At 36.7% G+C, this 22583-nt stretch overlaps 1 protein-coding gene and 1 long non-coding RNA gene across 3 annotated transcripts in view; both read left to right on the top strand.

Annotated features, from left to right (window-relative positions):
- The window catches only part of LOC127506432 (uncharacterized), a 59903-nt gene that overhangs the window by 14073 nt on the left and 23247 nt on the right, over positions 1 to 22583 (top strand). The window lies entirely within an intron of this gene.
- Positions 1 to 22583, top strand: part of vopp1b (VOPP1 WW domain binding protein b) — a 55884-nt gene that overhangs the window by 13539 nt on the left and 19762 nt on the right. Inside the window, exons 1-2 of one of the 2 annotated variants that reach the window (XM_051882913.1) lie at positions 1315 to 2676; positions 17951 to 18009. In XM_051882913.1, coding sequence (XP_051738873.1) covers positions 2614 to 2676; positions 17951 to 18009 — 122 coding nt within the window. In that variant the 5' untranslated portion in view covers positions 1315 to 2613. Of the gene's footprint in view, positions 1 to 1314; positions 2677 to 17950; positions 18010 to 22583 lie in introns of those variants that run through there. The other variant, XM_051882911.1, reaches the window with a different exon arrangement.

Here is a 22583-nt window from a genome sequence, read left to right on the forward strand (position 1 = left end):
GTGTTTATGTGAATACTCACTGGCATTTTGACATTTTGTGTGTATTTGACTGTTTAAGCGCAATAAGCTGCAAAAAAGAACTCAATTTGGTACTGAGAGGCGGCTTTCTGTGCCGCACTTTGTGTGTGAGCACAAAATCTGCGGGAATGAGCAAAATTATGCATAATATGTGCAATCCCATGCCGAAATGCAAGCCCTGCAACAATATTGAAACGAGTGAGGAGAGGCAGGTGTGTATGTCTACTCAGAGAGAGAGAGAAAGAGCAGCTGGTATCGTGTATCTGTTCTGCGGAAAATGAGTATTGGAAGCTTTTCAGATATTTCAATATCGATATGTATTGAATTTTTGAGAACACTACATAGCACTTAGTTTATTATTTCAGATGCCTTTTTAAAAAACTACAATTGAAAAATGTATATATTATATATATATAAAATTCAACCCGCCAAAGTGGCTAGTAGGAGTGACAGAGTTACATGCCACTGCTGAAAAACACCCGCATTTGGCGGGTTTGTGGGTGTTAATGTCAGCCAACCCATAGCAAAATGGCACACACACACACACACACATATATATATATATATATATATGAGCAATATCACACTCGTAGCTGTGTGATATGGCTGTATATCAGCACGGCTGTGGTTCGGCCATAGGTAATCACAGCGTGCTGATATACAGCCATATCGCACAGCTACGAGTATGATATTGCATTTATACAACAGTTTGGCACGAGTGTGTAAATAAATAAAAACAACAATGGAGTGTCTTTAAAACCGTCTTTGTTGCAGAACTACTTCCTTCTGCCACGGGTTCAAATCTCAAGTTGAAAATTTAAAAGTTGAGCCCAAGATCCGTTACTAATTCTAAAACGTCACTTTAGAACTAGTAACAAAGGAACGTTGAGTCGCTTCATTGAAACTCATTGTATTTTGTACAGTATGAGAGAGAGAGAGAGAGAGAGAGAGAGATCGCCTGAGCGAGCATTACCTGTGTCTGATATAACATTTATTCTTCAGGTCGATGTCCATGATATTATATCGATTATAAAAATCCATTTGAATGTCCTCTGAGGAAAGTGATCTTTGTATTTGTCCTTTTTACACTTAAAAGTGCTAAAACAACATCCTTTATTTACAAAAGTCAAAAGTCCTTTTCAATTTAAAAGTCTCTTGCGGCTGACTCATTCACTCGTAAAGTTTGCCGCCATCTAATGGCGTATTAATGTAACTTTCACTCAATCCATATTACGCACTAATGGACCCTTTCTCAATACCAAATACAACATATTATGTATATAAATTAATATATATTGAACAATATTTAAATTAACAAAAGTAGCCATTATAAATGACAATAGGATAAATATAGCCTTAAAATTACATTAATAAATTTAACATAGCCCAATTCGATTTGCTCAGGAACAAGTAAAACATGTAAACAAGATGAAGCTGTTCTCGGTGGGTACACGAGCACTGAACGGCCGCTGATGGCCTGGAGCTCACATCTCCAAAAGCGTCTAATCAAATTATAAAATAGGCGCTATGATTAAATATGAATCACATATTTCAGGTCTAAGCAACTACATTCTCACCTAAAAAACTCTTTAAACTACAGTTCGTGGTACAACAAGTGTAGTATTTGTAAAAAAATATGGTGGATTTGCTCGACCGCCATGACAGTCGCTTCAAGCGGAGTGATACAAACGGTGAAAGGACTGCTGTTATCACTAGAATATTGCACGGCTCTCAGCCAATCACATTCGAGAACCAGATAGAACTGTTGTAAAAATATGTATATAGGTGATTTTTTTGTCAGTTCCACTCAAGTTCACACATATGTCATTTATCAATAATATCTTACAATTTTTAACATTCAACTTTGACAGCTTTTCTTTTTAATCCAATAGGCTTTTCTTAGAAATGATTTGCATAATCAGATGCAGATGCATTCTAGCATTTGATTGGACAAAAATCTGAGTAGTGCAGGATGAGTCATCAGTATTTTTGGTCCCAAAAGAGAAGATTGTGAAAGTGAATTTAGTCAATAATTATATAATCCCAAAGTTAAAACAGAAAACTTTCATTTTTATTGCAGTCATCTATAGATTTATAATTTAAAGTAAACTTCTTTTAGTGAAATCTTTGCTTGAGAAGTGTGCATAAAATGATTTGTTGTGGTGCAGTGACATTCAAACGTCCTTTTACTTTCTTTGTATCTTCCAGGTTCTATATCCAGGTAACATTAGCCTACTTTGTAGGAGAAATCAATACATGTTTTTTTTCATTTAAAGTAAGCATAACACTCTGAGTAAACTGTAGGGTAATAAGCGCTGGATTCTTCCAATAAAGACCCAGTTTTGGATTGGGGAGGATGAGACCGAAGCCTTAAGCGGTTTGTGCTGTGGTAATATCGTGTGCTATTTTTTCACCAGCGGAAATCAGTTTGATTGTTGCTCGAGAGCAGATCGCGCCGAGAAGCCGCAGCGGAGATGCTGGCGCTGTTCTCTCCTCCGCGCGTCGTGCTCATGTTCCTGCCGTGAACATCACGGGTTTAATGCTATGAAACCTCCGTCCTGACAGCATTTATTCACTCTGTGCCTCGGTGCCGAAATGCAGGAGCGGATGAAGAGCCACGGAGCGGCGGCGCTGCTGACCCTGTGCGCGATCCTCGAGGTGAGTCGCGTCGCGTCCGATGCCGCGCAGCACAACAAACGCTGCTTCTTAGTCATTTCACATCCGTCTTCAAGGATAAACTTCATTATTTCTCTATTAGCCGGTGTAGAGTTAGGCTGTAGCGTTGATAAACCCTCATACGGTGTTTTATATACACAAGTAATGCTGAGCCTTTGTCTGTGTCCGCTCCTCCTACAGTAAAACACAGCGTATATCATCACAGAGATGAAGAAATACTGTAAACATCACTGTGTTTGATCAGTCACAGTGTGTTTATCTTGATAGAACAACTCTGCAGTGTGTTTAGAACTATTTTGGGATTGTTTTAGTCTACAGCTTCGTTTTTCTTTTCAGAGCCAAAATGAAATTAGACGTGGCATGATTGTATTCCATTGATTACTGTATACTCGCGTTGGCCTCATATGCATTTTCACTGTTGGATTATGTTCATGATAAAGCCTTTGAAGGAAGTAATGGGTGTCTGAATGTAAAAATATGCTAGTTTTCTTTTGTTTTGTACTCTTAGACAGTTCTAATGAAATGTGGTTTCTATTATTATTTGAGTTGTAATGAGATTTGTGTGTTTATATATACACTCTAAAAATGTTGGGTTAAAAATAACCCAAGTTGGGTTGAAAATGGACAAACTCATCTATTTGGTTGTTTAAACCCAACTATTACGTTGTTTTAACCCAGTGGTTGGGGTTAAATGTTTGCCCAACCTGCTGGGTAGTTTTATTTAACTCAACTATTGTTTAAAAATGACTGTATTGTTGCTTAAAATGAACCCAAAATATGTTGGAAATTAACGCTTATTAATATGTTTAATAAATGAACATTTATTAATAAGTTTAATGAATAATAATTAAACAAACATTTATTAAATTGCTTAATAAATGTTCACCTTTTGATTATTATTGTTGCCTCTAGTAATTATGTGTCTGATTTTTAATTTCCAACATATTTTGGGTTCATTTTAAACAAGCAATACAGTCATTTTTTAAACAATAGTTGAGTTAAATAAAACTACCCAGCAGGTTGAGCAAACATTTAACCCAACCACTGGGTTAAAACAACCATTTGCTGGGTTTGTCAATTTTTAACCCAGCATTTTTTTAGTGTGTATATATACATACATATATATGTGTGTGTGTGTGTGTACCATTTTGCTATGGGTTGGCTGTTTCTTTTCCAAATATCATACCAACCTTTGATACGCAGCATTTACATTTCAAAGACTTGCAAAGCTGAGGCATCAAGCATCATCAGCCCTTCTTACTGTACAGCAGTAAATTGCGTTTGCAGTTACAGTAATGGTATTTCACCTCATCATTGCCATCATTAAACTGGCCTGTCAGAGAACAGAGAGATACTTTGTCATAAGCACTTAGACGGGGATAATTTAATATGCCAGTTCATTCACTCATAAATTGTTGTGTAACATCAGTTAAATCCAGACAGGTCACAAAGCTCAGGTTCTTCATGCACATACATGTCGTTTCTCAGTGTAATGAAGTGCTCTTTAGAGCATACTTGAGTGAGCAGGTAGGACAAACGCTGAGCATAACTTGAATAGGGAATGCTGGTTCAATAGAGAGTTATGACACATCTGCACCTGCATCTTTTATGACTCATATCCACTTGTGCCACAGATAGATAATCTGTAGAAGGCATTATGAGTAGTGCTATGAAAGCATTTGTTGTTGTTGTTGTAAAGTATAGCTAATTGCAAGTAGAAAAAAAAAAAAAAAAGGCAGAATTATTTTAAAATTTTGAGAGGTCAAACAGTATAACCAGTTAATGTGTGTATTAAACGACACTTTTGGAGATGACATGTCCTGCGGTGTGATACACTCTAGAAAATGCTGGGTTAAAAACAACCAAAGTTGGGTTGAAAATGGACAAACCCAGCAATTTTTTTTTTTTTTTTTTTTAAACCAGCAATTGGGTTGTTTTAACCCGGCATTTTTTTTTTTTTTTTTTTTTTTTTTACCCAGCGGTTGGGTTAAATGTTTGCTCAACCTGCTGGTCAGTTTTATTTAACTCAACTATTGTTTAAAAATTACTGTATTACTTGATTAAAATGAACCCAAAGTATGTTAGAAATCAACATTTATTAATAAGTTTAATTGAATAATTAATAATAATTAAACAATAAACATTGATTAAATTTCTTTTTAATAAATGTTCACCTTGTGATTATTATTGTTGCCTCTAGTAATTATGTCTGGTTTTTAATTTCCAACATATTTTGGGTTCATTTTAACCAATAATTTTACAGTAATTTTTAAACAATAAATGAGTTAAATAAAACTACCCAGCAGGTTGAGCAAACATTTAACCCAACTGCTGGGTTAAAACAACCTAATTACTGGGTTTGTCCATTTTCAACCCAACTTGGGTTGTTTTAGAAACCAGCATTTTTTACTGCGTCTAAAACCATTTTAAATAGCTTTTTTTCGTAACACTTTACAATAAGGTTCCTTTGTTAACATTAGTTTTATATTGTAGTTACTGTGTCAGTATCCGTGTCCTGTTGTGGCTTTGGAACCCTTCCACCGCATTGATTCCCGCCGCCGCCTTCTGTGACTTTGAGAAAAGGCGTTTGCCACAGACTGTGGGATCAGTCAGAAGTTGACAGACACCAGCAGGGAGTTTGATCCAGCGTTGTGCTGGCCTTGTAGCATTGATACAGGGATTTGCTCACTCGGTCCTGTGAATCTATATTTACCAGAGACAAAGGTTTTAGCCTAATGCCCCTGGTTAATGCTCAGTTAACACCAGCTCTGTCCTCTCCTTCACTCACTGAGGCTTTTGAACAGCAGCCAGTGTTAAACAAGGGCTTCTGTTAAAGGAGGTCCAGGCTGTGTGCGTTTGTGGAGCCGTTGGCCATAACAAACAAGGTTCTACTCCGTAAACAACCATTAACCTTCAACCAGGAAAGGACTTGAATTGTTTGCTTACATCTCTGTAATTTTGTTTTCGTAAGTGTTAAACATAAACAGCTTCTTGAAAAGGCATGTAATGTATACACTCTAACAGTGATTGGGTTGTTTTAATATACTTGAGGTTTTATTGAACTCAACTATTGTTTAAAAATGACTATATGGCTTAAAATGAACCCAAAATAAGTTGGAAATTAAAAATCAGACACATAATTACTAGAGGAAACAATAATAATCAAAAGGTGAACATTTATTAATTAAACAATTTAATGTTTGTTTAATTATTATTCTATTATTCTATAACTTATTAATAAATGTTCATTTATAAAAATATATTAATAAATGTTGATTTCCAACATATTTTGGGTTCATTTTAAGCAACAATACAGTAATTTTTAACCAATAGTTGAGTTAAATAAAACTACCCAGCAGGTTGGGCAAACATTTAACCCAACCACTGGGTTAAAACAACCCAATCCCTGGGTTAAAATAACCCATTCGCTGTGTTAAAACAACCTTTTCGCTTGGTCAAAACAACCCAATCATTGGGTTAAAACAACCTTTTCGCTTGGTCAAAACAACCCAATCATTGGGTTAAAACAACCCAATCACTGGGTTAAAACAACCCTTTCGCTGGGTTAAAACATCCCAATCATCGCTGGGTTAAAACAACCCAATCATTGGGTTAAAACAACCCTTTCGCTGGGTTAAAACAACCCTTTCGCTGGGTTAAAACAACCTATTCGCTTGGTCAAAACAACCCAATCATTGGGTCAAAACAACCCAATCATTGGGTCAAAACAACCCATTCATTGGGTTAAAACATCCCAATCATCGCTGGGTTAAAACATCCCATTCACTGGGTTAAAACAACCTTTTCGCTTGGTCAAAACAACCCAATCATTGGGTTAAAACAACCCATTCGCTGGGTTAAAACAACCCATTCGCTGGGTTAAAACAATCTTTTCGCTTGGTCAAAACAACCCAATCATTGGGTTAAAACAACCCTTTCGCTGGGTTAAAACAACCCAGTCATTGGGTTAAAACAACCCTTTCGCTGGGTTAAAACAACCCTTTCGCTGGGTTAAAACAACCCAGTCATTGGGTTAAAACAACCCTTTCGCTGGGTTAAAACAACCTTTTCGCTTGGTCAAAACAACCCAATCATTGGGCCAAAACAACCCAATCATTGGGTCAAAACAACCCATTCACTGGGTTAAAACATCCCAATCATCGCTGGGTTAAAACAACCCTTTCGCTGGGTTAAAACATCCCAATCATCACTGGGTTAAAACAACCCATTCACTGGGTTAAAACAACCTTTTCGCTTGGTCAAAACAACCCAATCATTGGGTTAAAACATCCCAATCATCGCTGGGTTAAAACAACCCAATCATTGGGTTAAAACAACCCTTTCGCTGGGTTAAAACAACCCAATCATCGCTGGGTTAAAACAACCCAATCATCGCTGGGTTAAAACAACCTATTCGCTTGGTCAAAACAACCCAATCATTGGGTTAAAACAACCCATTCGCTGGGTTAAAACAACCCATTCGCTGGGTTAAAACAATCTTTTCGCTTGGTCAAAACAACCCAATCATTGGGTTAAAACAACCCTTTCGCTGGGTTAAAACAACCCAGTCATTGGGTTAAAACAACCCTTTCGCTGGGTTAAAACAACCCTTTCGCTGGGTTAAAACAACCCAGTCATTGGGTTAAAACAACCCTTTCGCTGGGTTAAAACAACCTTTTCGCTTGGTCAAAACAACCCAATCATTGGGTTAAAACAACCCTTTCGCTGGGTTAAAACAACCCAGTCATTGGGTTAAAACAACCCTTTCGCTGGGTTAAAACAACCTTTTCGCTTGGTCAAAACAACCCAATCATTGGGCCAAAACAACCCAATCATTGGGTCAAAACAACCCATTCACTGGGTTAAAACATCCCAATCATCGCTGGGTTAAAACAACCCTTTCGCTGGGTTAAAACATCCCAATCATCACTGGGTTAAAACAACCCATTCACTGGGTTAAAACAACCTTTTCGCTTGGTCAAAACAACCCAATCATTGGGTTAAAACATCCCAATCATCGCTGGGTTAAAACAACCCAATCATTGGGTTAAAACAACCCTTTCGCTGGGTTAAAACAACCCAATCATCGCTGGGTTAAAACAACCCAATCATCGCTGGGTTAAAACAACCTATTCGCTTGGTCAAAACAACCCATTCACTGGGTTAAAACAACCCTTTCGCTGGGTTAAAACATCCCAATCATCACTGGGTTAAAACAACCCATTCACTGGGTTAAAACAACCTTTTCGCTTGGTCAAAACAACCCAATCATTGGGTTAAAACATCCTAATCATCGCTGGGTTAAAACAACCCAATCATTGGGTTAAAACAACCCTTTCGCTGGGTTAAAACAACCCAATCATCGCTGGGTTAAAACAACCTATTCGCTTGGTCAAAACAACCCAATCATTGGGTTAAAACAACCCTTTCGCTGGGTTAAAACATCCCAATCATCGCTGGGTTAAAACAACCTTTTCGCTTGGTCAAAACAACCCAATCATTGGGTTAAAACAACCCTTTCGCTGGGTTAAAACATCCCAATCATCGCTGGGTTAAAACAACCCATTCGCTGTGTTAAAACAACCTTTTCGCTTGGTCAAAACAACCCAATCATTGGGTTAAAACAACCCAATCACTGGGTTAAAACAACCCTTTCGCTGGGTTAAAACATCCCAATCATCGCTGGGTTAAAACAACCCAATCATTGGGTTAAAACAACCCTTTCGCTGGGTTAAAACAACCTATTCGCTTGGTCAAAACAACCCAATCATTGGGTCAAAACAACCCATTCACTGGGTTAAAACATCCCAATCATCGCTGGGTTAAAACATCCCAATCATCGCTGGGTTAAAACAACCCAATCATCGCTGGGTTAAAACAACCTATTCGCTTGGTCAAAACAACCCAATCATTGGGTCAAAACAACCCATTCACTGGGTTAAAACATCCCAATCATCGCTGGGTTAAAACATCCCATTCACTGGGTTAAAACAACCTTTTCGCTTGGTCAAAACAACCCAATCATTGGGTTAAAACAACCCATTCGCTGGGTTAAAACAACCCATTCGCTGGGTTAAAACAATCTTTTCGCTTGGTCAAAACAACCCAATCATTGGGTTAAAACAACCCAATCATCGCTGGGTTAAAACAACCTATTCGCTTGGTCAAAACAACCCAATCATTGGGTCAAAACAACCCATTCACTGGGTTAAAACATCCCAATCATCTCTGGGTTAAAACATCCCATTCACTGGGTTAAAACAACCTTTTCGCTTGGTCAAAACAACCCAATCATTGGGTTAAAACAACCCATTCACTGGGTTAAAACAACCCATTCGCTGGGTTAAAACAATCTTTTCGCTTGGTCAAAACAACCCAATCATTGGGTCAAAACAACCCAATCATTGGGTTAAAACAACCCTTTCGCTGGGTTAAAACAACCCAGTCATTTGGTTAAAACAACCCTTTCGCTGGGTTAAAACAACCTTTTCGCTTGGTCAAAACAACCCAATCATTGGGTCAAAACAACCCATTCACTGGGTTAAAACATCCCAATCATCGCTGGGTTAAAACATCCCATTCACTGGGTTAAAACAACCTTTTCGCTTGGTCAAAACAACCCAATCATTGGGTTAAAACAACCCATTCGCTGGGTTAAAACAACCCATTCGCTGGGTTAAAACAATCTTTTCGCTTGGTCAAAACAACCCAATCATTGGGTTAAAACAACCCAATCATCGCTGGGTTAAAACAACCTATTCGCTTGGTCAAAACAACCCAATCATTGGGTCAAAACAACCCATTCACTGGGTTAAAACATCCCAATCATCTCTGGGTTAAAACATCCCATTCACTGGGTTAAAACAACCTTTTCGCTTGGTCAAAACAACCCAATCATTGGGTTAAAACAACCCATTCGCTGGGTTAAAACAATCTTTTCGCTTGGTCAAAACAACCCAATCATTGGGTTAAAACAACCCTTTCGCTGGGTTAAAACAACCCAGTCATTTGGTTAAAACAACCCTTTCGCTGGGTTAAAACAACCTTTTCGCTTGGTCAAAACAACCCAATCATTGGGTCAAAACAACCCATTCACTGGGTTAAAACATCCCAATCATCGCTGGGTTAAAACAGCCCTTTCGCTGGGTTAAAACATCCCAATCATCGCTGGGTTAAAACAACCTTTTCGCTTGGTCAAAACAACCCAATCATTGGGTCAAAACAACCCATTCACTGGGTTAAAGCAACCCTTTTGCTGGGTTTGTGTGTGCCTGACGAAGGTCTTTGACTGAAACAGTGTGCAGATCTTTTTTGTGTTATTTATCCATTTTCAACCTATCTTGGGTTGTTTTTAACCCAGCATTTTTTAGAGTGTAATATAATTTATTTGACAATGTTTTGTTTTATTTTTTTTCTAATACTTTACAATGAGATTGATTTGTTAACATTAGGTAATGCATTAGCTATGAACTATAACAATATACTTTTAAAGCATTTATTAATCTTTGTTAATGTTAGTAAAAATAGAAATGTTAATTTTTCGTTCATGTTCACAAAGTTTTGATTTTAATAATGTATTAGTAAATTAACATTTGCATATATACATACTAAGAAATGCTGTAGAAGTATTTTCAATGTTAGTTAATGATAACTAATGAGACCTTATTGTAAAGTGTTATCGTTTTGTTTATTATCATCTCTGCATTGACTGTCTGTGCTTCATATCTAGTATGTAAAAACACATCATTGTTTCCAGTTGAACTTACATAAAGGGTCAATGACATGTTTTAAAAATTTATGTTGGTATTCATATTAGTTTCATGTGGCTTTGAAAAACTTGAGAAAAGTTCCCAAATTGAATGCCTCTGACGGTCATGTGGCGTAACCATCAAGTAAAACGCAGTAAAATATTATATTTACATCTAGAACACATCTTAACCATTATTTTTAAAAAAGTGTTTTATTCAAACATTATGAATTATTAATGCATAAATATTATTATGACATTTTACAGCCTGAACTAACCTTGCCATATGAAAAGTACCATTATATCATTTTATTTTCCTGTTTATTATTATGAAACTGCTTTGAAACAATCTGTATTGTATAAAGCGCTGTAGAAATAAAGCTAAATTGACTTGACAAAAATACCAAAATTTTAAAACATGATAATCGATAAACATGAAGCTGTTGTGTGCATGAAATGTATGCATTTTTAAAGAAATGTTGAATAAATTAGTATATGGGACCAAAAATTTGAGTTATGCATTGGCCAAAAACGTCAGCCAATCAGTAAAAAGCTTGATTTCTCTGTAGAATATGCATGAGACGGTCAGGGAACAGACTGTGGGCTGTCCTGTCTCAGAGTGTGCTGTAATTTCCCAATTAACTGGAACTATTTCCAAGTTATGCTTTAATAGAGCAGAGAGTCAGGACATTAATGGAGGTGGAATGGGATTGGGACACAGTAAACCAGTAGCCAGCAAGCTCCCATGGGATCAGCATCCCATATCGGCCTCGTTTATGAATCTGTTGTTTCCCTCGCCAAGAACACTTAGAGCATATTTGCGATTCCTTGCATGTATTATGTCTTTATGCCGCAGCACAGTGAATGAAAGGCCTGGCACGAGTCCCTCTGCTGGTACTGACATTGTTTCTCTAAACAAAATACACGACTCAAGCTCGACTAACAACAGACTGAGGAAATTATTCTGCTTCTTCCACTAGATTTCCCTGGTGAGAAGGACTTGAGGTTTGATTGGATTTAGCCTTAAAGCTTGCATCATTATGCGGCCATGCAAAAGGACTTGTGGGAAAAAGCTGCCGTCATCGCTTGTTGACACCCTAATAGTGACCTCTCAGATCTTGAACAAAAATTTCTGCAAATTATGGACTGTTGAGATCAGCCTGTTTTCATATATAGTGGAATAATGTGTATCATTTAACACAGCACGACCAAAGTTTTATTTTTATCTCGGAGAGAATCAGACAGTATATGCACTTGTATCTTAAATAGTATGGTACAGTTTTTTAAAAAATGCACTTTCAGATAATAAAATATTAATGAAGGCCACTTAAGTGTACTTAGAGTTAATCATTAATAACTTTCGTATACTTTTGTCATTTAAAGAAGTGCACTTATTTTGATGTTGACTAACATGCTGAAGCACATGTGAAATAACTTGAATATGATTTTAACTGCATGTAATTCGATATTACATATAGTTCATATTTTTTAAATGTACTAAATTGCAACTTCATCATTACAGATATATTTAAATTCATGCAGAAGAGCATGTGGGCGGAGTCTCTCTGCAAGCGCACTGCATTTGAAACAAAAGCACAAAAAAATCACAGCCAATCAGAAGAGTGTGTGGGCGGAGTCTCTGCAAGCGCGCTGCACTCGCAACTTAATCAATCAAAACTCACAGCCAATCAGAAGAGTGTGTGGGCGGAGTCTCTGCAAGCGCGCTGCACTCGCAACTTAATCAAAACTCACAGCCAATCAGAACAGCGTGTGGGCGGAGTCTCTCTGCAAGCGCACTGCATTCGAAACAAAAGCACAAAAAAATCACAGCCAATCAGAAGAGTGTGTGGGCGGAGTCTCTGCAAGCGCGCTGCACTCGCAACTTAATCAATCAAAACTCACAGCCAATCAGAACAGCGTGTGGGCGGAGTCTCTCTGCAAGCGCACTGCATTCGAAACAAAAGCACTAAAAAATCACAGCCAATCAGAAGAGTGTGTGGGCGGAGTCTCTCTGCAAGCGCGCTGCACTCGTAACCAAGTCAATCAAAACTCACAGCCAATCAGAAGAGCATGTGGGTGGAGTCTCTCTGCAAGTGCACTGCACTCATAACCAAATCAATCAAAACTCATAGCCAATCAGAAGAGCGTGTGGGCGGAGTCTCTCTGCAAGTGCGCTGCACTCGTAACCAAATCAATCAAAACTCATAGCCAATCAGAAGAGCGTGTGGGCGGAGTCTCTCTGCAGGCGCACTGCACTCGTAACCAAATCAATCAAAACTCACAGCCAATCAGAAGAGTGTGTGGGCGGAGTCTCTCTGCAAGTGCACTGCACTCGCAACCAAATCAATCAAAACTCACAGCCAATCAGAAGAGCGTGTGGGCGGAGTCTCTCTGCAAGCACACTGCACTCGCAACCAAATCAATCAAAACTCACAGCCAATCAGAAGGACGTGTGGACGGAGCCTCTCTGCAAGCGCACTGCACTCGCAACCAAATCAATCAAAACTCACAGCCAATCAGAACCGCCGTGTGGGCGGAGTCTGTCTGCAAGCACGAACAAATACTGTCGCATCTGGTTAGGACAAAAACTCAGATTAACATGGAAAAGAGGCCTTGTCGTGGCGTCTGGTTAAATCTGTCCCGCTGTATCAGCGTCCCGATGAGTCATAGTGTAAAAGTCAGCATTTTATGCTTTTCAAAATGTATTTTTAAGGTGTATACAAAATTCCATATCCATTATTCAGCATTACATAAGTTCACAGTAAACCGATGTTGTCGTTGGAGAATGCGGCCACACCTACAGTGCAAATTACACCGCACAAGTGAAAGGTCTCATCTGACACGGAGGGTTAATTACCCGTCTGTGACCTTTCTCTCTCACTGTCAGATCTCGCTCATTTCACCCCGTGACAAATGGAGAGTCAGGGGAGATGTTTGGTTTCTGGATATTTCCACCCACACACATCGATTCCTCTGGCAAATGAAGCCTTTCCTCTGATTGTTAAATCTTTTGTCTGGCCTGAAACCGAGTTTGCCTTGATTCACCCAGACAAAAAAAACAATCTTATGGTTGTATACGATATAATATTCCACGGACTATCAGCACAAAGTCTGGTCCACTTTGCAGTTGTTTTCCGGCCAGGATCAGGAGAAGAAATCGAGCAGCTTATATATCATGTCAGTGCAGAGCTAATGTCATCAACAGAGTGCTTAGCAGGACAAAAACGCTTGGTACTCCACAAATCAGTCGACCACAGCAGTGACAGGTCTTCAGGAATTGCTCGTGTTCCTTTTCTGTATTCATTATGCTGCTGCTGTTCTCATAAGTGCATGAATATTGATTCTATAGGTAAGAGTGTAGAAACCGTCATTAGTTGAACACCGGAGGGTAGAAAGTAAAGCGTAAGATTGCTGTGTTAGCTGTTGATACCGTCCCGAGGCATCAGATCCAGTAAGACATGTAAGCAGCACGGTTTGCTTGTCTAATACATATTCATCAGTCCAGAATTGCTTGGCAAACACTCAGATCAGCTCTGTAAACAGTCTGTAAACTTTGACTTTGCTACTGTTCACAGTATTAGTCATTACATGACTAATGCGAAAGTGTTAACGCCTGCGACGGAAAATGGCCTTGTTTAATCTTCCTGATGTTTGTTTACTGCCATTTTCCACAAATAGGATACAAAACAGGCCTGAAACTCTCTTTAACAAATGGCCAGTAAAACAGGGTGCTTCAAGCTTCAAAAAATGTTGGTCAGCTGGTCAAACCAAATATTTTATGAGCTGTTTTATTTATTTTCATTAATTTTTAGTGCTGTCAAAATTAGCGCGTTAACGCATCCGATTAATTTTTTTCAGTTTAACACGTTAAAAATATTTAACGCAATTAACGCAGCATCAGTTTTTTCCATCATAATTTGGCTAGCGTTACATTATATGATCGTGCTCTTATTCACGCAAATGCTTTTAAACTATTCAAGCGCCACAAGACAAACAAGAACGCGCTGTGAATGTCGAGTCATGTGACACACACACGACTCGTGTGCACAGAAAGACACGCGCCAGTATCGAGTTCTCTTTCGACCTTGAACAAACAATAACACACAGAGTTATGACAAAATGCCCATTTTGTCAAATATCCTCTTAAATGAACTGAAAGAGTTGTGAGAAAATGAGATGCGCGTCATGTTCGGCAGCGACAGCTCTTAAAGTGACAGCAGCCTAATAAACCCGTTGCTGTGATGATGTCTGTCATTAATGTTCATCAAAGAACAAAGATAACAGAGAAAATTGTAGCTTTAATAAGGATTAATCTATATTTAATTTATAATTTATGCAGTGAAGACTGTAAAGTGTCTTTATTCAAGTATATTTCCTACCTGTTAGACAGGTAAATATGACATTTATTATAATGGGTTTGTTTTAAGTTCACTTAAATTTAAAAGTTATTTTTTAAAGCCTAATAAATGTTGAAATTGATAGTTTTTAGTTATACTGTAATGTTGAATGTCTATAATTAATGTTTAAATGTTTAATGTTTAAAAAAATCAGTTTCATAGAGACATCAGTAGCCCATTAGATGCCATTAAACAAATATTTATATTATATACTATAAGTTGTTTCTACATTAATTTGGAGAGTAACTGTGAAATTGTTACAATATAAAAATATTTAAAAAAAACTAAACTTAATTACGGGGGGAAAAAATGTGCAATCAAACATCGGTTTTTAACCGATTGACAGCACTATTAATTTTATCTGAGGTTTGCCATTTTTTGGGAAATTTTTTCATACCTGAATTTTTTAGATTGCACAATAAATATCAAAATGATCTATATTATTATTATTATTTATACAATTTTATATTTATATATAAAATGTCTGTTATTCGGGTCATTGACGTGATACCTCATTTTTTTGTCAAAAGGCCTTAATAATAAAAACAGATATGACATCCAGAGTATGTAAGGTAGTACAACTAGATCTCTTTTATTGAATCCAAAAGGTTTTAATTATATTTTGCACATATAAAGTTATTTTAAAGATTTTGAAGTGTCAAAAGGTCATTCGGTTTAACCTTCCAAAGGCCAATACAGCCATTTCATTTGTGATTAAAACATTTTAAAATGTAATAAATGTATATATTTTTTATTCTGGCATGATTTTATATCATCATATCTCAACATAGTGCAAAATTGTATTAAAATTATGTGTAGAAGTCGTTGCTTTGTTATGAGAAAGAATGTGCGGAAAAATTAATTTCATTGATGTCATTCGGAGTAACCAATATAAAGGGACCATTTTGGATCAAGTCATGCGGTCAGTATCATGTGTCAGGATGTGACATCATTCAGACTCCTGCAAAGGACATTAAGAAAAGTAACTCTCTCTTAACTAATTGAAAAATTCATGTTTTCACTTGTTGATACGCATGTGCCGAAACATCAGGTCATTCGGTACAACCGCTATAAAACATGGAAAATGTTGTAATATTTTTAAAAACTTGTACTAAATATAAAATGTTTGATTGTCCTTTTGCTAGATATCAGCCTGTTAGCATTGTTTGAAAATATCGTCATTCGTTATAACCAAAAGTGTCATTCGGTAAAACCGAAATTTTGGTCAAACCGAATTACTTTTTTGGTGACAAATTTTGTCCATCTTGTAAAAAATGACAAAATCAGTTGTTAATTGATTATAAAGACCACATAATTTTTTTATTTTTTATTTTACTTAAAATAACTTGAGTAACAGGATTGAATCATTGAACTTGATGAATTCAGCCAACACTACAATTTATTATAAAATGAGATAATTTACTTGTAGTGTCCAAATGTTCCTTAGTGTCACTATTTTAAGGAATGTTTATTACGTAATAATTTAAAAATATGGTCAATATTATGGCATTTTTTATTATTTTAATTAGTGGATACAGTCGAGAAAGTCAAGACTTTTTATAGGCCAAAATCATTGTTTTAAGGGGAAACAGACATTTGATGAGTTTAAAACTAACTTTTTCCCATGTTATAGGTGTGTGTGTGTGTGTGTATATATATATATATATATATATATATATATCAGACACCAAATTCACCAAAGTTAACTCTATTTGTGGGAAGTGCCTACATAGTCTGCTATAATTCAAAAGTCGGCCTCTAGTTGCTGCCACTGCTGTTTCTAGTTGTTTCCATCATTCTCTCTCCTTTATGCTGCTGTCATTCCTCTGACTGGATGCAGCTTCCTCTGGCAGACACACACCGTTTTAATGGTGTGGCTGAAGTCAGACGGCATTCCTCAGTGTAATGAAGATCCGCTGCCTAATGGCAGGCGTTTGACAGCAGCAGAGGGATGTCGGCTGAGCGGTATTGATTATCCGACTGACAGGCTGTGCTGCAGTCCGTCATAATGGATGAATGAGTCCCGGTGTAATGAGATACAGCAGAAGTCCAGTCCTCCTGGAAGCAGAGGCAGAGAGTTTGCTGTTTAACTAAATATACCAAGTCTCTACAAACATTTTGGGGAGTCGACGCACACACGCACACAAAAAGATGAAACCAGTGCAATGTTCTACATTAATACAAATAGGAGTTGTTCTTTTAAAGAGGACATAATAAACCCTTTTACAAAGTCAGGTATAGAGCTGGTTTTCCTGCTTGAATGTTGATTATTTTCCTCATATTCTCCATTGTTCAGCTCCTCTCTTCCCAGTCTGTCAGTAACGCTCTGTTTAGTTCCTGTCTCTATGAAGCCCCTCCTTCTGAAAAGCACAATGTGCTCTGATTGGTCGGCTGGAGCAGTGTGTTGTGATTGGTGTTTGGGAAATGTCCCGCCCCTTACCATAACCGCCAGTTTCAACACACTACTAACTAATTCAACCAGGCCCCGCCCCTTTATTCTGCTTATGAATTATTTAAATGAGGAATATTGTGAAGAAAACTCAAGACTACAATGGAGGCGTTTCAGGGAGTTCAGAAACACTGATATAAAGAAGAACTGGAACTTTAAAAAGAAAGATGAACATGGACAAAAGCAGAATAAATTTTCCAATGAAATAGTAACGTAATTGCGCTGTATGTACAAATGAAATCTCTTTTCGTATGCCCTCAAACTGTTGTGGCTGTCGGAACATGAGCGAGCGTCTGACTCAGATTTGTTTGTCCTGTTTGAGAGGTCATTCCTCTTGGATCAATGACCCCATAAACCAGAGGAAGGTCTTTTAGTTCTTCCTGAGAGCGAATACCTCAAATGACTTGAGATTTACAGTGCGTTTCATTGGTTTGTCTTATTTGATCATTTGATTGCAGACACTTGGTTTGATATTTTGTATTTAATACAGTGATATTCAGATATATTTAAGTGTGAATTGAGTGTCCAAATACCACTGAAAATTAGGATGAAAAAAAAAAAATAATAATTTTGTAACATTTTCAAAACATCGTCTACATATAATGTATAATTGTAAATTATATATATCTTAATTTTAATTATATATTTTATCTTTTGTTGCAGTGCATAGAAGCAAAGAAGTATTGCTGGTATTTTGAAGGAGGATACCCCATCTATTTCATGTAAGTACAATCACTTTTATTTTCATAACTGTTTTCTTCAAACATGTTATTCACTCAGCTCTCCACAATCACCATGCATCATCTCCACAGATCTCAAAATCTGACATTACCTTCACTTAATCCTGCCATCTGTCAAGTGTTGTTCATTAACACAACTGTCTCTTTAAGACAAGTCATTTCACTCGGCGGCCATCTTTGAAACGCCCCTCGCGCAGCTGTTTCCATCATGTGAGTGCAGCTTCTTTCTCTCTGAATGAGGAAAGCTGTTCACCAAGCTTTTTACGATTTTAATCAACTGCCTCATAAATCAGGCCTCAAATTATGACAAAAAAAATGTGATTACTTTATCAATCAGTGATTGGCTCTTTTATTTAGAAGGCGGGACTTATTCCGCCATATTGCTCATAGCACTTTCTCACATTCGTAGTAATATGAGCGCACCGTCTGAAGTCTTTGTTAACACCGTGCAGTGAGATACACCAGTGCAGGTTGACTTTTAGCTCTACGCTCTTGTGGCTAAAGGTATATTAAATATTTAAGTGCTCTAAAGTCTAACTGTGTCACAGTATGTACAAAGATTTAAAGGATTAGTTCACTTTCAAATGAAAATTACCCCAAGCTTTACTCTGCCTCAAGCCATCCTAGGTGTATATGACTTTCTTCTTTCAGACGAACACAATCAGAGAAATATTAATAAATATCCTGACGCATCCGAGCTTTATAATGGCAGTGAACTGGACTAATGAGTTTGAAGCTCAAGAAAGTGCCTCCATCCATCATAAACATACTCCACACGGCTCCGGAGGGTTAATAAAGTCCTCTGAAGTGAAGCGATGCGTTTGTGTAAGAAAAATATAATAATTTACAAAGTAAGTGTAGAAAGAAGAAAGTCATATACATCTAGTATGGCTTGAGGGTGAGTAAAGCTTGGGATAATTTTCATTTGAAAGTGAACTAATCCTGTAATGCTCACCAATAACCAGCAGTCAAACATACCAGTACGTATGTTAGTATTATTGATATATATTAATATTTATTATAATATTTTAGATTTACTTTTATATTTTAAGTTTTCTTTTTAGTAATAAAAAATGACAAAAATTAATATGACAAATGCACATTTTTATTATTATTTTTTTTAATATTTCTGTTTGAATTTAATTTATATTTATTTCAATTTTAGTTTTAGTATTTTTAGAACTTCAACTCATTTTTATTTCAAATAGTTGCAGAGGCAATATTTCAAGTTTATTTTTTCATCTAATATTTACATTTCAGCTTTAATTCAATGATTTTGGTAACACTGTACAGTGATTTGTTAGTTAATGCATTAGTTAACATGAACTAACAATGAGCAATATATTTTTTACAGCATTTATGAACTTTTGTTAATGTTAAGTTTTATTTGTTTTATTTAACTCAACTATTGTTTAAAAATTACTGTATTTTTTGCTTAAAATGAACCCAAAATATGTTGGAAATGAACATTAATATGTTTAATGAATAATAATTAAAAAATAAACATTTATTAAATTCCCTTTTGATTATTATTGTTGCCTCTAGTAATTATGTGTCTGATTTTTAATTTCCAACATATTTTGGGTTCATTTTAAGCCAGACATATAGTCATTTATAATCAATAGTTGAGTTAAATAAAACTACCCAGCAAACATTTAACCCAATCACTGGGTTTGTCCATTTTCAACCCAACTTGGGTTGTTTTTAACCCAGAATTTTTTAGAGTATAAGACTAATAAATATATTTTTCATGATTAGTTCATGTTACTATTGTAAAGTGTTACCATGATTTTAATAGTTTTAGTTAACAATAACGACACAGAAATCATAAATAGATGATGGCATCCACACTATAAACAGTGAGCGTTTGTAGATCTTCACTGACAGGAAGTTGCACTGATGGAGACACGTGATTGGCCGTACAGTGTTTCCAGCTCAGTGACCTCATCATCACAGCAGCACTTTGAAAACACACTCACAGGCTATTCACATCTTTCTACAGTGAAACAGACAAATATCAGGGCTGATTTCTGACGAGAACAAACATCTGCTGCGTTCACCCAAAAATGTCAGTTCTGTTAATGTTTAGTGTCCTTCCAAACTCCATATGACTTTCTTTTTTCTCTGGAACACAAAAGAAGAAATTCTGATTTATATCCAGTTACAATAAATGGAGACAGAAGCTTTCAAGCTTCAAAAAAGGACTCAAAATAGCTGTTAAAAAATCATTAAAAGTGATTAAGTAAAAAGGATTTTTTTTTTTTTCATATGTATGATTGGATATTAATAAAAAAAAATGTTCCTCACACAAAGTTGTTGAATGGCTTCAGAAGTCTGGTTTTGTGTTCTTTTTGAAGCACCAAGTCCCATTTATGTATGTAAAAGAACAACCAGTACATTTTCCTTTTGTTTTCGACAGAAGACAGAATGATGCATGTTTCATTTGTGTGCGCGCTGTCCCTTTAAAGCTCGGGGCTGGATGAAGCGCCCGCTGGGAGTCTGTAAGGAGTTCATCGGCAGGCCTCCAATTATAATGCTGCATGTTTCTTTCTGCTCGTAACAAGTCGAAGGATTTGCGGCGAATTGAACATCCCGTTGGCCTGCTTTTATCTCCGAGTGTGTCCTCGTGTAATACCTGCAGTGGTATTCATTTGGGGGAAGTGATTGAATGGCTTTGCATTGAGGTTGGAAGATAATGTAGGAGTTGAGCGCGGTGGGAAATGGTGGAATAATGCAGCGCTCACGCCGGCTCCGTGTGAGATAGCAAACCCATCACACAACCTAAGCCAGGACCCTGACAGACAGAAATTGGACCTGAATTTTTATGTTTTCCTCTCCGGTTCTTCTGCACTGCAGGCCCATTTTCTGTTGAGTGATTGGCACCTTTGATCTAGTGAAGGAAGAGGAAGAACTCGATCTTAACGAGGAGTCTGAGGACGTTTGGATGCATGATGGCCTTTCTGTTTCCTAGCTCAGATTAGTCGTGTTGTGTTTGAACTCAGATTAACTCCCTTTGGGCCTGGCACATTTTGTGTTTACATCTAAACATGTCATGGGATTAATATATCTAGAAAGTAAGCATGTCTTTGTAAGTGGTTTATTCTGTCAAATCAACCAAATTTCTTGAATTTTTGATTTTGTTAATTTTTTTTTTTTTTTTTTTGGGTAGAAAGACAAACATAAATAGTGATGAAAGCCAAAATATTAAACATCACAGATGTATATTTACTGAGTAATCCACTATTTGTAAAGGAGGGTCAATCACCTGAGATTTGGAGCCAATTTACAGGGGTGTAAAAATGACTTTAGAAAGATGGCAGCATCATTATTTTATTTTTACACAGAGATTGGTAGATCTATTAGTAAAATCTGTTGACTTTAGCAATCCTTGTTTCATTATATGCCAACAGTGACAGTTCAAAAATGGCAGAAAAGCACTTTTTTGCCTCAAGTTTGCATGCCTGTAACTCAAGAAGTATTAAAGATATCTTAATATCCTTTTAGATTCTGGTTCTTAACAAACTTTCCTTTTGGTATCATTTTAAAGGCCCTCGGTGGTTCAGAGATATGGAGATCTTAATGCGGCTCCATGAGTAAATTGGTCAATTGTGCACATTTTCAGTGGTCAAAAACCAAATGTGGGTCACTTTGCATATAGCTGATACTTTTTATCTTTTAAAGAGGAATATCTAGAGGAAACAAGATACATTTCTAGTTTCAGTGTTATTTGTTCAGTGTTAACAAAATAACTATCAGCTGTTTAAAAAGTTATTTGATTCTTGACCACAGAAAATGGGTAAAATTCAACAATTTGGACATGGAGTCACATTGGGGTCCCAATATCTGTGGGACTGAACTATATAGGGCCACGAAAATGAAGATTCCAGATGAAAAGTTTATTAAGAATGAGAATCTAGAAGGATATTAATATATCTTGAATACTTTTAGAGTTATAGGCATGCAAACTTTGGAAAAGGAATATTTATGGCACTCAGACAGGAATGTTCTATACAATTGAGATGTTAGAAAAAAACAAGATACATTTCTAGTTTTAACATTATTTGTTCTTCAGATATTCCTCTTTAAAATAAAAGAAGTATCAGTTGTATGCAAAGTGACCCACATTTGTTTTTTTGACCACTGAAAACGTGTACAATTGACCAATTTACTCATGGAGCTGCATTAAGATCTCCATATCTCTGGGATTGAACTATCGAGGGCCTTTAAAATGAAGATGCCAAAATGAAAGTTTGTTAAGAACCAGAATCTAAAAGGATATTAAGATATCTTTAATACTTCTTGAGTTATAGACATGCAAACTTGAGGTAAAAAACACAAGAATTGCTTTTTTGCCATTTTTGAACTGTCACTGTTGGCATATAATGAAACAAAGATTGATAAAGTCAACAGATTTCACTAATAGATCTACCAATCTCTGTGTAAAAATAAAATAATGATGCTGCCATCTTTATAAAGTTATTTTTACACCCTCTAATTTGGCTCCAAATCTCAGGTGAAAATGGTCATTTTGACCCTCCTCTACAAAAATGTGGATT

Source organism: Ctenopharyngodon idella, chromosome 23 (genome assembly GCF_019924925.1).
Source record: "Ctenopharyngodon idella isolate HZGC_01 chromosome 23, HZGC01, whole genome shotgun sequence".
NCBI classification, from domain to species: Eukaryota; Metazoa; Chordata; class Actinopteri; order Cypriniformes; family Xenocyprididae; genus Ctenopharyngodon; species Ctenopharyngodon idella.